General features: G+C 39.5%; 1 protein-coding gene across 3 annotated transcripts in view; it reads left to right on the top strand.

Annotated features, from left to right (window-relative positions):
* Positions 1-13,753, top strand: part of GK5 (glycerol kinase 5) — an 83,301-nt gene that overhangs the window by 18,867 nt on the left and 50,681 nt on the right. For 2 of the 3 annotated variants that reach the window (XM_057498335.1, XM_036877375.2), the window contains exons 4-6: positions 4,181-4,270; positions 8,802-8,895; positions 13,330-13,461. In XM_057498335.1, the coding sequence (XP_057354318.1) occupies positions 4,181-4,270; positions 8,802-8,895; positions 13,330-13,461 (316 nt within the window). The remainder of the gene's footprint in view (positions 1-4,180; positions 4,271-8,801; positions 8,896-13,329; positions 13,462-13,753) is intronic. The other variant, XM_036877376.2, reaches the window with a different exon arrangement.

A 13,753-nucleotide genomic window follows, 5' to 3' on the forward strand; every position in this document is an offset into this window, starting at 1 on the left:
TTGTTTTTCTTTATTCTCCGGCGCCAGCCTCAGGCATCTGCTCACCGGTCTTGCTGCCCTGTTTCCCTAGTATTGGGGTCCCTATCCCTTTAAGACTTCCAAAAAGCGCTCACCAAAACAAAACAGCAAAAAAAAAATGGTTGCTCGCTTTTCTGGTGTCCTCCGGCGCCAGGCCTCCGGTGCCCGCTCACTGTTCTTACTGCCCTGTTTCCCTATTATTGGGGTCCCTATCCCTTTAAGACTTCCAAAAACCGCTCGCCAAAACAAAACAGCAAAAAATAAATAAATAAATAAATAAATAAATTGGTCGCTCGCTTTTCTTATGTCCTCTGGCCGCCTGGCCTCCGGTGCCCGCTCACTGTTCTTGCTGCCCTGATTCCCTAGTATCCAGGGCCCCCTGCACACGCACTGTGTCTGCGCTCTGGCCCGGATGGCTGGGGCTGGGTGTTCGGCAGTCCTGGGCTCCGTCTCCCTCCCGCTCTGCCTGCTCTTCTCCCGCCGGGAGCTGGGGGGATGGGCGCTCGGCTCCCGCCGGGCCGGGGCTTGTATCTTACCCCCTTCGCGAGGCGCTGGGTTCTCTCAGGTGCGGATGTGGTCTGGATATTGTCCTGTGTCCTCTGGTCTTTATTCTAGGAAGAGTTGTCTTTGTTATGTTTTCATAGATATATGTGGTTTTGGGAGGAGATTTCCGCTGCTCTACTCACGCCGCCATCTTCTGATCCCTCCCTTCCTTATGATTTTTTAATAACATTACTTGTCTGTAATTTCATTTTAAGAATAAGTATATAATACATGTCACATATAAAATATTTGTTAATTGTTTATGTTATCGGCAAGGCTTCTTGTCAGCAGTAGGTTTTTAGTAGTTAAGTTTTTGGGAAGTCAAAACTTATATGTGGATTTTTGACTTGTTGGGTGGGGATTCATACCTCTAACCCCCACGTTGGTGAGGGTCATCTGTATTAGGCAGGAGGAAGAAGTTTGAAGTTACCAATATTTCTGGCCTTGATGTTTGAGAGGCTAAGATATAAATTACAGAGCATATAAGAGGAGGAGCAAGTTGAATAGTGATGAGGGTGGGTAGAAGGGAATGGGGTAGTGTTTGATTTGGGACATGTGAATGTGGAGATATCCCAGACATGATTTGAGCACTGGTCTGGTTTAGACTGAGCAGGCTAATTTCCTCCGATAGGTACCCGTTCCCTCAGGGCGGAGTGCATCTCAGGCTGATGCGGCATCTGCAGTCGGCCTGTACCTCCCCCAACGCCCCACCTGGTACCTTGGGCACAGCAAGTCTTCAGTAGGAAGTACATTTGTCAGAGGAAGGAATAAATGAATGAAAATCATCTGTGTAGATAAGGGTTTCTAAACAGTGGTTCTGTTAACATTTTGGGCCACATAATTCTTTGCTGTTGGGGGTTGTCCTGGGATTGTGGAAGGTTTAGCAGCATCCCTGGCCTCTGCCTGCTAGATGTCTGGAGCACCCACTTCCCCTGGTTTTTTAAAATTAAGGTATAGTTGATATACCCACTGCCCCAGTTTTGACAACCAAGGAAGTCCCCAGAGATTGTCAAATGTCCCTTGGGTGGGGGCAGAATCTTTCCCAGTTGAGAACCATTGATGTAGGTGACATCTGGATGAGTAGGTGTGTTCTCTGCTAGAGATGCTATGGCTAGAAGAGAAGATGACTGATTTAGACAATGAGTTTTTCCCTCCAAATTTAAAAGGTGTCAGCAAAACCTGGCAGAAGAGGACCAAGGTAATCTGGGTAATGGATGGTGTGGAAGTGGAGGCAGAAGCATGTTCCTAGGGAAACAACTGATTGGAAGTGTCACCTTTGGTTGGATGTGGAGATCAGGCCATTGGCCACAGAGATTGCTTTCATCAGAGCATGGATAGCAGGCCAGTCATGACAGCAAGGCTGTATTAGGAAGCTAAGCTTCATGTAGCAGCAGGACCATGCCTTTTGCTTAGGAGAAGAAGGGTCAGATTCTAAGACAGTTCGCTTCCCTTACTGGTGCTGCTGTTGGTGGAGAAGGATGATTTCTTCTTAGAAGTCATTGTGGGTTTTCTTCTGGGCTGCCTGTTTTTGAGATGTCTGTTATTTCATGAGTTTTGAAAAGTTTGCTCATAGGAACTGAAATACTGGATATTAAAAAAAAAATACACACAAATCTTAATGCTTGTTTTACCTTAAAATAATGGAGCCTGATTCTGTTCCCTGGGCCGCCGTGAGCACCGTGTCATATGACGCTGGCAGGTTCTGCCGTGCCCCAGCAGCCCTGATACAGCAGAGGAGGGGGCACCTCTCTGAGCCCTCAGGAAGTACTTCTTGTTCATTTTTGAGAAAGACAGACAGGACCCTGTGTAACAACCTATGTTTATTCCAGTCCCAGCCAGCACCCCCTCTTCCCAGCTCACTGTTTTTATTTATCCTGCATCCGTGGTGCATTTCTTTCATCATGGCCATAGACACACTAGTTTCCTTATAGTCGCTCTCAGTAGCTCTGAAATTTTCAACTTTCTTCTTGTTTTCTTCTCCCCCTCCCCTTTCAGATGCTAGGAAACTTGGGTTTCTATTGACTTTTTCCAGTCCTTGAGTTTTCTTCATATTCTTCAGGTTAAACATATTTTTCCATATATTTAATCACTGGTGTGGTTAGCCTGTATTGTAAAGTAACTCATGACATCTCCATTTGGGTTGTTTTAAATTCCTTTTGTTCTAAAAAAAAATTGTGAGCTGTTTTGTTTCTTCAGTCACTGCGTCTCTCAGGGAGGCTTCCGCCAACTAGCCTCAGATCAGGTTGTGTGCCAGTTAGTAACGTAAACTGTAGTCAGGCAAACCCGGATTCACTCAGGGAGGAAGAGAGTGTGCCGGTTGCTGAACTGAATATGAAGATGAATAAGGATACCAGCCCTCAAGGAATTTACAGTCTCATAATACAAGCATATAAATTACTCTGTGTTCCCACAGTGCCAAATATATCTTTTATTGTACCACTTGATGCTTGTGTTATTGTACTTGATACTTGTGTTATTGATCCTCACCAATTAGTTAGGACACAAAATAAATCACGAACCACAGAATGGTATGTGTTAGAGAGGTTTAAGGCAATTCAGTTACAGTATTGCCATTTATGTTTTTCCTCCATTTCTCCTTTCGCTGATGACAGGGATAGAGTACAACTAAAATACTGCTAAGTGAATATTGGAATATATGCTACCGCTTGAAATCAGTCTTTAGATCACCTTCTACTGTGTTATGAATGAATGATGCCACTGTGTCTTGTGATCTCCTCTCTGGCTTTGTTCTTCACTACACTAGCCTTTAACCCGCCCTGCTTCATCCTGCCGTAGGGCTCGTTGGGAACGTTCACCCTCCTTGTTCGTGCCTACTCATCTTTCAGAGCGCAGTTCCATTATCACTTCTTAAAGAAGCTTTCCTGACCCCTAGGCTAGGCAGGGTCAGCCTGTTAAATATAATCACAGCATCTGTATTTCTCCTTCACAGGACTTAACTCCTGTTGTAAGTAAGCAATTGAGTGATTATTTGTTTGACTTCCTGGTAGAAAATATATTTGTAGGGCAAAGAAGCCATGTCTGTCTGTTCAAAGCTATATCCCCAGCTCCGCACAAATTGCTGTATAAATGGTTTCTCAATCAATGATTAAAAATTATATTTAAGTGTATAAGTAGATGCTATTGTGGAATGGCTCCAAAGAATCTTGTAGCAATATATATCAATATATAACAATATAAATCATTTCAGTCAAACACAATCTGATAGTCTTCATTGGTAGAGCAGCATTTATTCATTTAGCAAATACCCCTTTGGTATCTGGGTTAGGTCGTAAGCATCTGAAAGTGTCTGTAACCACCCTCCTCCTGTCCTGTGCTTCAGCGGTACTGGCCTGCTCTCTGCTTCTGGAGCACCTTCCCCCGCCCCTGCCGCTGGTTCCTACCTTTGGAAGTAGCAACTTTTCACCTATTGGCCCCTGTGCTTGGAGTTCTCTTACCTGAGATCTTACATCTTTCTCATCATTCAGACCTCATCTCAAAGCTCACTTCTAAGAGACTTTCTCTGACCATTTTATATACCCATCTCCTTATTATTTTATTTTCTTCGTATCACTTGTCATTATCTAACATTTTTATTTACTTATTTACACTTCTCCCATAGGAGGAGTACCATGAGTGGTGGGGTTTTTGTGCATGCTGTTCTTGCCAAGTCCTTCACGCTGATAACAAAACAGAGGCTGGCACATAGTAGGTACGCAAATCCTTGAGTGATTGAGATTACCTGGAGAGGAAATAGTAGGCCATTGGCAGCCTCGGGCTTGAGAAATCAGGTGAAAATTTAGATGTGCTGTTTGTGGGGAGTGGAGAGTAAATTAATGAGGGACGAGAGAAAGACTTTTATCATTCTAAGTGACTCTGAATGCCTAGACAAGGTTGTATTCTGCCAGTATAGGTTGGTATTCACAAGGCTATGTGACTTTTCTCTAGCCCCTCTCAATGGTTTCGGCCTTGAAAGTGGACACAGAAGACAGCTGGATCGATCCCGGTTAGGAGTTGCAAAGGTAGATAATTACTTTGAAAGTCAAGGGGTAGAGTGACATTCAAAACTGGAGTAGGAAGCTGTAGTGGTTGGTCCCACCACCAAAGCAACTATTGAGTTGAAAAGAGAGATTGGAATAAACTATTGAGGAGCTCTAGAACCTGACTGGTCCTTAGAACAACTGGGGGAGTGCTAGATGAGGGTAGAGGCTGACCTTTTAGGTGAGAGAGGTGTGCGCAAACCAGCTACAGTCCTCCATTCCCCAGCCCAAGCTGCGTGTGTGGGGAAAGCCCACAGACCCGGAGCGAGTGGCTGGTGGCAAGATAGGAAGTGGGGACATTGTCCTACAACAAAACATGGGCTTGCATGCTTTGGTTGATTGGGGTGCCCTGACTGACTGACGCACAGATGCATACTGACACACAGTTCCGGCCCTCTCGGTGCATAGGCTCTTAAGCAGCACCTGTTGGAAGACTTAAAGGGCCTGTCCCTTTCTGGGTTTAGTTTTTTTGGAGCCAGACATTTGAGGAAATGTCAGCTCACTAAGCTGACACAGAGGCAACAGAAGTTTCGGGAACTTCAGTGACCACACACAAAAATGAATACACACTTTGCAAAAATAGTTTGTGGAAATCACCAACTGACACCTGCAGCCCTCAATAAGGAAAAATCAGCAATCTCTGAGGAGTGGGAGAATCAAATTTCTAGAGTTATCACTTTTTTTTTTCAAAATAATACAAGTTTTAAACATCTCACTGACTCAGTTAAGGAATCAGTCATGACTTAAGAAAGTTTGATGAATTAAACAAATTGTACATTAAGGTATAAAACTGCACATTATAAATAGTGTGATTTTACATGAAACTGTTCAAAGCTCATGACTTTTCCTTACAGCCACTTTCAACTCCCTTAATTACTCTGTTTTTCCTGTAAACAGTACCTCTCAGTATTCAGCCTCATGAATTATTAAAGCAAGGTACATTTTTATATATTAAACTAACAAAAAGAAAAATCAGTGTGGGGGAAATGATGCCAGAAGTGTTCCACTCAGGCATTGCTGTCATATTCTGTAAGATACGTATGTTTGTTTTCATATAAAATTAATGTCTACACAGTGATCAAGTAAAATTAGTGCTCCAGACAGCCTCCCCCCCACCTTATGGTAGGGGGAGCCTAGCTGAGTGGCATTTAACTGCGGCATTAGAGGGATTAAAATAATCACTATGCAATATTGACTATAACACCACATCTGCAGGTTTGGCTACATTTGAGGAGCTGGAAAATTGTCTTATGCTTTGACTCAGTCACCTCACACTTAATAGTGAGGGAGATTTGGGAGAAATAACCTACCAGAAGCCACAGCAATACCTCAAAATATGACCATTGGAAATAGGGTCATTGCAGATGTAATTAGTTGAATTAGGATGAGATTATAGGTATAGGGTGAACTTTTAATCTGATATGACCAGTGTCCTCATACCAAGACAGCCAGGTGACGCCTGAGCGTGCCTTGTGAAAGAGAACTGGAGTGATGTGATGCACCTGTATGCCAAGGAACGCCAAAGTTTGCTGCAAACCACCAAAAGGCAGGAAGAGGAAAGGAAGAATTCCTTCACAGGTTTCAGAGGGAGTGTGGCTCTGCCAACACCACGATATTAGCCTGCTAGCCTCCAGAACCGAGACAGTAAATTGCTTTGTTTTAAGTCACTCAGTTTGTGATACTTTATTATGACAGCCCTCAGAAAGTAATACAATGGTAAATTGGTTTTCAGAAAGGGTGCCATGTCCACGCAATGGGAAAGGAACAGTTTTTTCAACAAATGATGCTGAGAAAACTGGATATTAGTTTGCATAAGAATGGAGTTGCACCCTTACCTTACTCTAGATACAAAAATCAACCTAAAAAATGGATCAAAGACTAAATGTAAAATATAAAACTCTAAAGTTCTTAGGAAAAAACATAGAGGAAAATTTTTTTCATGACTGTGGATTCCTTAAATGATTTAGGAATTATTTCTTAAAGCATAGCTAACAAAAGAGAAAACAGATAAGTAGGACTTACTCGAAACTAAAAACTTTAGTGCATCAAAGTATACTATTAAGATACTGTCGTCTATTCATGATGACTAATTTTTTACTATTAAACCTCTCCAAAGTGGAAAAATTGCCTTAAATTTAACCATAAATAGTAATAAATAAAGGCATGTTGAAATTATGTTGATATAATGTGAACTTCCCAGTTTTTAAATGTGTCTGAAAAATTTATGGTCATTGACATCTTAAATCTGCAGTTAAAGTTCTCAAAACCAACTGTAGCATGTCATATGGAAAGTGTGTGTTTTGGTATATTTGTTTTATAATTTCATCTCATCTAAGACTGAGGACTAAAACAACTGGAGAATCGCTTCTGTATTTGTAGTGATGATAATGTGCTAATGATACGAAGTGACTGGATGGCTTAAGGAAAAGGAAGTGACATGCTCATGACATCGGTGAATGCTCTGATACCCATTAATAAAGGAAAGGACAAAAAAAGGGACATTTTATTAAGAGAGTGAACAGAAAATCACAGGGTGGGAGAGAACATTTGCAAATTGTATATTTGATAAAGAATTACCCAGAATATATAAAGAACTCCTACAACTCAACAACAAAAAAGAACCCAATTCATAAATGGACAAAGGATTTGAATAATATACAAATAGTCAAAAGGCACATGAAAAAACACTTAGTATCATTAGTCACTGGGGCAATATAAATGAAACCCACAATGAGATACCACTTCATACCCACCATGATGGCTATAATTAAAACAAGGGAAAATAACAAGTATTGGTGAGGATGTGTTAAAATAGAACTCTTGTGTACTGGTTGTAGGAATGTAAAGTGGTGCAGGTGCTGTGGAAAACAGTCTGGTAGCTCCTCAAACACTAAACAACGAATTACCATGTGATGTAATAACTAATTCTAGGTGCATACCCAGAGGAATTGAAAACAGACTGGAACAGATAGGCATGCCACAGTGCTATAACACTGTTATAGCAGCGTTGTTCATAGTAGCAAGAAGGTAGAAACAACCCAAGTGTTTGGAAATAGTGGTGATGATTGTACAGCATGGCAGAGTGTACTTAAAATCACTGAGTTATACACTTTAATGTAGTTAAAATGGTAAATTTAATGTTGCATATAATTTACCACAATTAAACAAAATAAAGAATCAAGGGATAGAGACTGTGAAGGCAAGTTATTGAAGTAATAGGCTGTGGGATCCAGGAAAGTAAGTAAGCTTGGAGGGGTTGGTAGGAAGAAAAGGGAATGTTTGAGGATCGAAGGTTGCAAGAATTTGAAGGCAAGGTGTTCAGGGAGTAATACCGAGAGAAGTGAAATAATAGCAAGATGCGTGAACTGATAGATGGGAACATTAGCATTTCAGTGGTAGAATGTGTCCAGGTAATACAATTGAGTATGTGGCCATGGGTGTGGGCCACTTAAGAAGAGTAGGAAAAGACAGTCTTGGGCATTGAACATGGTGAAATTCACACAGGAGAATGCCTGGGATAGGGCAGAAAGCAAGCCTGAGTTGCATGTTGAACATCAGCAGATGTCAGTGGTTGATTTGTAGGAGCCTCAATGGGAAAAAGATTTATTCCCACTGTATTTCTTAGTTTTGTATTTTTTTCATTCATTGTATGGACTCAATGTCTGGTGAATTTCTTTTTATTTATTTATTGAATTTTATGTATTTTATTTACTGAATACATATTGGTAAGCCTGCTACGTTGCCATTGGCTAAACCAGTCCTAAAGTTGAGAGGTGTAGAAATAGGCTTAGGCAGTATTTCAGCTCTTCTGTTAAGTATAAAGGTTTTTATCTGATTGTGTGTATCACCATACAAAGGGGGAAAGCATTGGCTTCTTTACCTTGCCTTTAAAAGTGTATAAGCCAGTCTTTAAAGCCCTTTTCATTAGTATTATTTTTGGAAGTGTTACACATTGTGGTGCTTCAAAAAGAGTATCTTTTTGGATAGAATCTGACCTAAAATTTCATATATATCACATTATATTGTTATAAAGTGTGTTCCATTTATAAAATCAAGAAGTCTTTTGAAAAGCCCCATCTAATGAAATCATACTTGGAAATTATAGTTTGGCCTCTAATTTTGTGTTCTGTTGTGGTAGATCTTTTATATAATATAGTCTCTAATTTATGTTGAGTCTCAAACTACTGTTTCTATCGTTCTTAGGAAAACGGGAAATCATTTTCACAACTTCATTAGTTGGCAAGACTTAAGAGCTATTGACCTTGTAAAATCTTGGAATAGTTCTCTTATAATGAAGGTAAACTTTTTCTTATCTTCTATATATATATTACTGTTTTTCCTGTAAGTGTCCGTTAACTGTATTCTTAGTAGTATAATCTCCTACCTATGCTGCTTTAGGGCATGAAGAAGAGAATACACATAGGCACACTCCCCACACCAGTGAGACTTAATAATAGTCATGCAAAAGCATATGTGGTAGACTCCATTAACAGCTACATTTGAGGGTGTCCTCAGGAGGTTTGGGGTGGACCAGAGGTGTACATGTGAGTGAGAAATGCAAAAAATACAGACTATGTCCAAAAAAGTTACAGGAATATCCAAATGTAATCATCTTTTGTTATAAAAGTAGAGAATGGATGTAGAGGTACTAGCTGATGGCCACAGATTTTCACATGATGCCTGGCACAGAGAGCAAGTGACGATGCTGATGGTGGCAATTGTGACAGCAGCAGCATTTTGCCAAGTGTCAGGTGACTGAGTCAAAGCATAAGACAATTTTCCAGCTCCTCAAATGTGGCCAGACCTGCAGTATGTGGTGTTATAATCAACACTGCATAGAGGTTATCTGAATCCCTGTAATGCCGCACAGTTAAACGTCCTTTCAGCTAGGCTTCCCCACTGCAAGGTGTGGGGGGGGGGACGGAGGGGATGCCTAAAGCAGCAGTTTTACCTGGTAAGCATCGATGTTCTATGAAAACAAGCACAAAATCTGACAGCAATGCCTAAGTGGAACACTTTTGGCATCATTTCCCTCACACTGATTTTTCTTTTTGTTACTTTAAAATGTAAAAATGCCCCTTGCGTTAGTAATGCCTGAGGCTGAATACTGAGAGGTGTTTACAGGAAACGCGGAGAGATTAAGGGAGTTGAAAGTGGTTGTGAGAAAAAGTCATGAGCTTTGAACAGCCTCATTTAAAGTTACACTATTTATAATGTGTAATTTTATACCTTAATGTATAATTTTAGTTTTTAAAAGATCAGTTCATCAAACGTTGTTCAAGTTGGTCAGTGAGATGTTTAAAACTTTTATTCCTTTGGAAATACATTTCCTTCTTGAAATGTATTTCCAAAGGAATACATTTACTTCTGTTGCATAAGCCCCAAATTTCAAATCGTGACGTAAAGCCAACTTCACACACAAAACTGAGCATTTAAAGCATTTTGTCCACTTGATAATGAACATGCATGTGATGTAAGTTTTGTCTTCTCTCAGCAGAAAAATGCATACCAACTCTTACAGTTTAGCACACGCAATCCCAGACCCTGTTCAGCCAGTGAAGGAGCCCCAGCCTGTAGCCATCCTCTCCCAGATGCTTATGGCTTATTGAATGAAGCTCTTGGAAATGTCTAGGGTGTATGTCCCAGCACTGCCACCAAGGTCAATCATTTAGCCAAGGTTAGCCCCAAGTGAACTGGTGAAGTAACTGATTTGTATAAGCAGTCTCCTGGAACCCCTGTTTTCCTCCGGTCTCCGCAGGTGCCCGGCTTCCTCTCTGTTGTTCTGAGTCTTGCCTAATGGTTTGCTAAGGCTTCTCTTTGCCTTTAGCATAAAATCCCACCCCCTTATCATGGTTTGGCCTGTCCATAGCTCTGACCACTTCCCAGATCTCTTTACCCCTGAATCTGCTAAGGATTAGGCTCCAGTGCTGCCAGCCTGCTTTTGTTCTCATAGCACCCAAGCCTTTTCTGACCTTGAGGCCCTGTACTTGAAGGGGTATCTCTGCCATCATGATCCTGGATCCTTCTCATCCTCGGGGCCCAGCTCATGTGTCCCCTCCTCTGTGGGAGCCCTTCCCTACCATCCTATTTAATGTAGCACCCCCCACCCCCCTCACCCAATCTCTATCAAACTGTCCTACACTTCTTTCCCTGCACTTGTCAAATTTCAAAGATTTTGAGACATGCATTTTCTAAATTGAAATTTTAATTGAGATAATTGTAGATTCACATGCAGTTATAAGAAATAATAGAGGTCCTTTATTAATTTTATAGGTGCCCCCAATGGGGACATTTTACAAAACTGTAGTGTAATGTTATAACCAGGATATTGACATAAATGTGATCCCTAGATCTTACTCAGTTTTCCCCAGTTTTACTTGCACACATTTCTGTTTGTATGAATGTATATGTGTGTGTTCTAATTTCTATAAATTATTTTCCATGTCATGCATCTGCCACCCCAGTCAGGACTCTGAACAGCTCCATCACTGCAAGGAGCCCTGTGTTGCTCTTCTAACCATGTCTACCTCTCCCTGTGCACCTCCTACCCTCTCCCATTCCTAGCTTCTTGCAACCATTCATCTGGAAATGTTTTATCACTTCAGAAACGTTATAAACATGGAATCAGGTGGCATGAAACCTTTTGGGATTTGCTTTTTTTACTTAGTATAATTCCCTGGAGAATCCAAGTTATTATGTGTATCGCAAACTTGTTCCTTTTTATTGCTGAGTTGTATTCAAGGTACAGGTATACCACCTGTTGAAGGACACCAGCAGTGCTAATTCCAGTTTTGGGCTATTACAAATAAAGCTCTTATGAACATTCGTACACAGAATTTTGTGTGAATATAAATTTTCATTTTTCTGGGATAAATACCTATGAGTACAATTGCTAGATTATGTGGTAATTACATGGTTTGATTTATAAAAAGCTGCCGAACTGTTTTTCCAGAGTGGCTGTGCCATGACATTCCTGCCAGCAGGGTAAGAATTATAAGCCATACATTGTTTCCAATTTTAAAAAGGGTGATTTTTAACTAGGATGCCTTTTGAACCTTTTTTTTTTACCATTTTAATCATCAATTTTTGGTCATACCTTAAGTAGTGGTTCATTTTACAACCAGTGTCTTCTTAGATTATCTCCTTTACTGATGTGATGACCTATTTGTCTGTCTCATCCCGCTAGAATGTAAACTTCAAGAAGGCTGAGATTCTGCCTGTATGATTCACTTTGCCTTCTCAAGGCCTAACACAATTCTGGGTACAGCAGGGTACTTAATAACTATTTGTTAAATATAGGAACAAAAGTATTAATTGTTCATGTTGACTAAAAGTGCAAGTGTTAGAATTCTTAGTATTTTTTTGTATGCTCACCCACCATGATATAATGTTACCACCATTTTAATAGCGGATCCCTGAAGGATCCCAAATCTAATTATAGAGGAAAGTGCTTAGGGAGGAAAATCCCATTTCAGTTTGATTTATTTCTTAATTATAACACCAGAAGCTGGCTTATGGATGGTCACTTTAAATATTTTTTTTTAATCTTATTTAATAAATAATATAAAATACAAAGTGATGCAGAAGGCTTGAGCACTCAACAAAGTGAAAGGAAGCTATAAGGATACAAACTTTAAATTATAAGATGAATTAAGGTCCTGAGGCTCTAACGTATGACATGGTGACTATAGTCGATAAACACTGTATTGTATAACTGAAATTTGCTAAGGGTAGAACTTAAATGTTCATACAGAAAAAGTAAAAAAATTAAAATGGAGCTCATTGTTTAGAAACAAACAAGGACAAGATTGAAATACAGAGAGAACCAAGTGTACACATTTTTTTCATTGATACATTATGCTAAAAATGAAAGAAAAATAAATTTCTATTATTTTTAATAATTATATCAAAATCTTGAAGTTTATTTTGGAGGAGGAATGGGGAATAACAAAAAAATGCAAGAAATGAGTTAATTCTCTGTAAGTAAATGTTTCTTAAGTTTTAGAAGTTGAATTGTCTGTCTGCATCCTTGAGGTAGGTGGCAGGATAAGGTTTTTTGTTTTTGTTTCTTATTTTAGTATGTCTTACAAACCTTAATATTCAAAGCTGGTTTTCAAAGTCTTTTTAAAAATTAAATTAAATTTTAATTTAAAAAATTAATCTTTTGAAGTAAATTTAAGTAAATTAAGTAAACAAGAAGTAAATTTAAAACTGTATATGTTTCATCTTTGATCATTAGGTAAGTAGAGATAGCATTAAATAAAAGTATGCATCCTAAATTTCAAGTACTTAATGTATAGGGAAATTTCCCTTCTAGGTTGATACTAACTTGATTACAAATATATTTCTAGTAGAAATGTAGCCTTCTCTCCTGACTCTCTCCCTTTACTTCCATAATTAAAAATAGGAAAAGAGGTAGAAAACGGGTTTTATGGAAGGCTTTTATAAGTACTTGGTGTTTACCAAAGAAGTTTGTTGTAAATGTGTTACATTTCACATGTCAGAATACAATTGTATTTTAACAGTATTGCTATTCTAGGTAATATTGTATTCTAGGTGATACTGCTTTACCTGATTTTCTTAAGTGCTGAGAACACTCAGTTAATAGTTAAATAACTTGTTTGTTACTGGGTTTGTTTGCCTGTGTATGAAATATAGAATATGCCTTAATATAGAAACATCAAACACCATTAAATGCATTTTCCTACTATATCTTTTCTTTTTACTCTAGCTGATCCACAGTTCCTGCCGAGTGCTTCACTTTGTCACTAGAAGTCAACGATTCTTAGCAGCCAGTTTGTTCACTTTCACTCCCCAGCATGTTTCTTTGAGATTAGCCTGGATTTTACAGAACCTGATTGAGGTAAGAAAAGATGGTGTGTGTGTATGTGTGTGTGTGTGTGTGTGTGTGTGTGTGTGTGTGTAGATTATGGGGAAGAAAAAATTAAAAGAGTAAAGATAGTAGTTTGATTATTTGACGGAAAATTAAATGTTCACCACGTATTGGGATGGAAGACAGGAATCTTTACTCAGTTCATTTTTTTTATACCTTTTAATTCTGAGTCATAGCACATACAGAAAAGTGAACAAAACAAAAATGTACCACTCAGTGATTCACTGTAGAGCACACATCTGTGTAACACTAGTTGAATCAA

The sequence above is a fragment of the Manis pentadactyla genome, chromosome 1 (genome assembly GCF_030020395.1).
Source record: "Manis pentadactyla isolate mManPen7 chromosome 1, mManPen7.hap1, whole genome shotgun sequence".
NCBI classification, from domain to species: Eukaryota; Metazoa; Chordata; class Mammalia; order Pholidota; family Manidae; genus Manis; species Manis pentadactyla.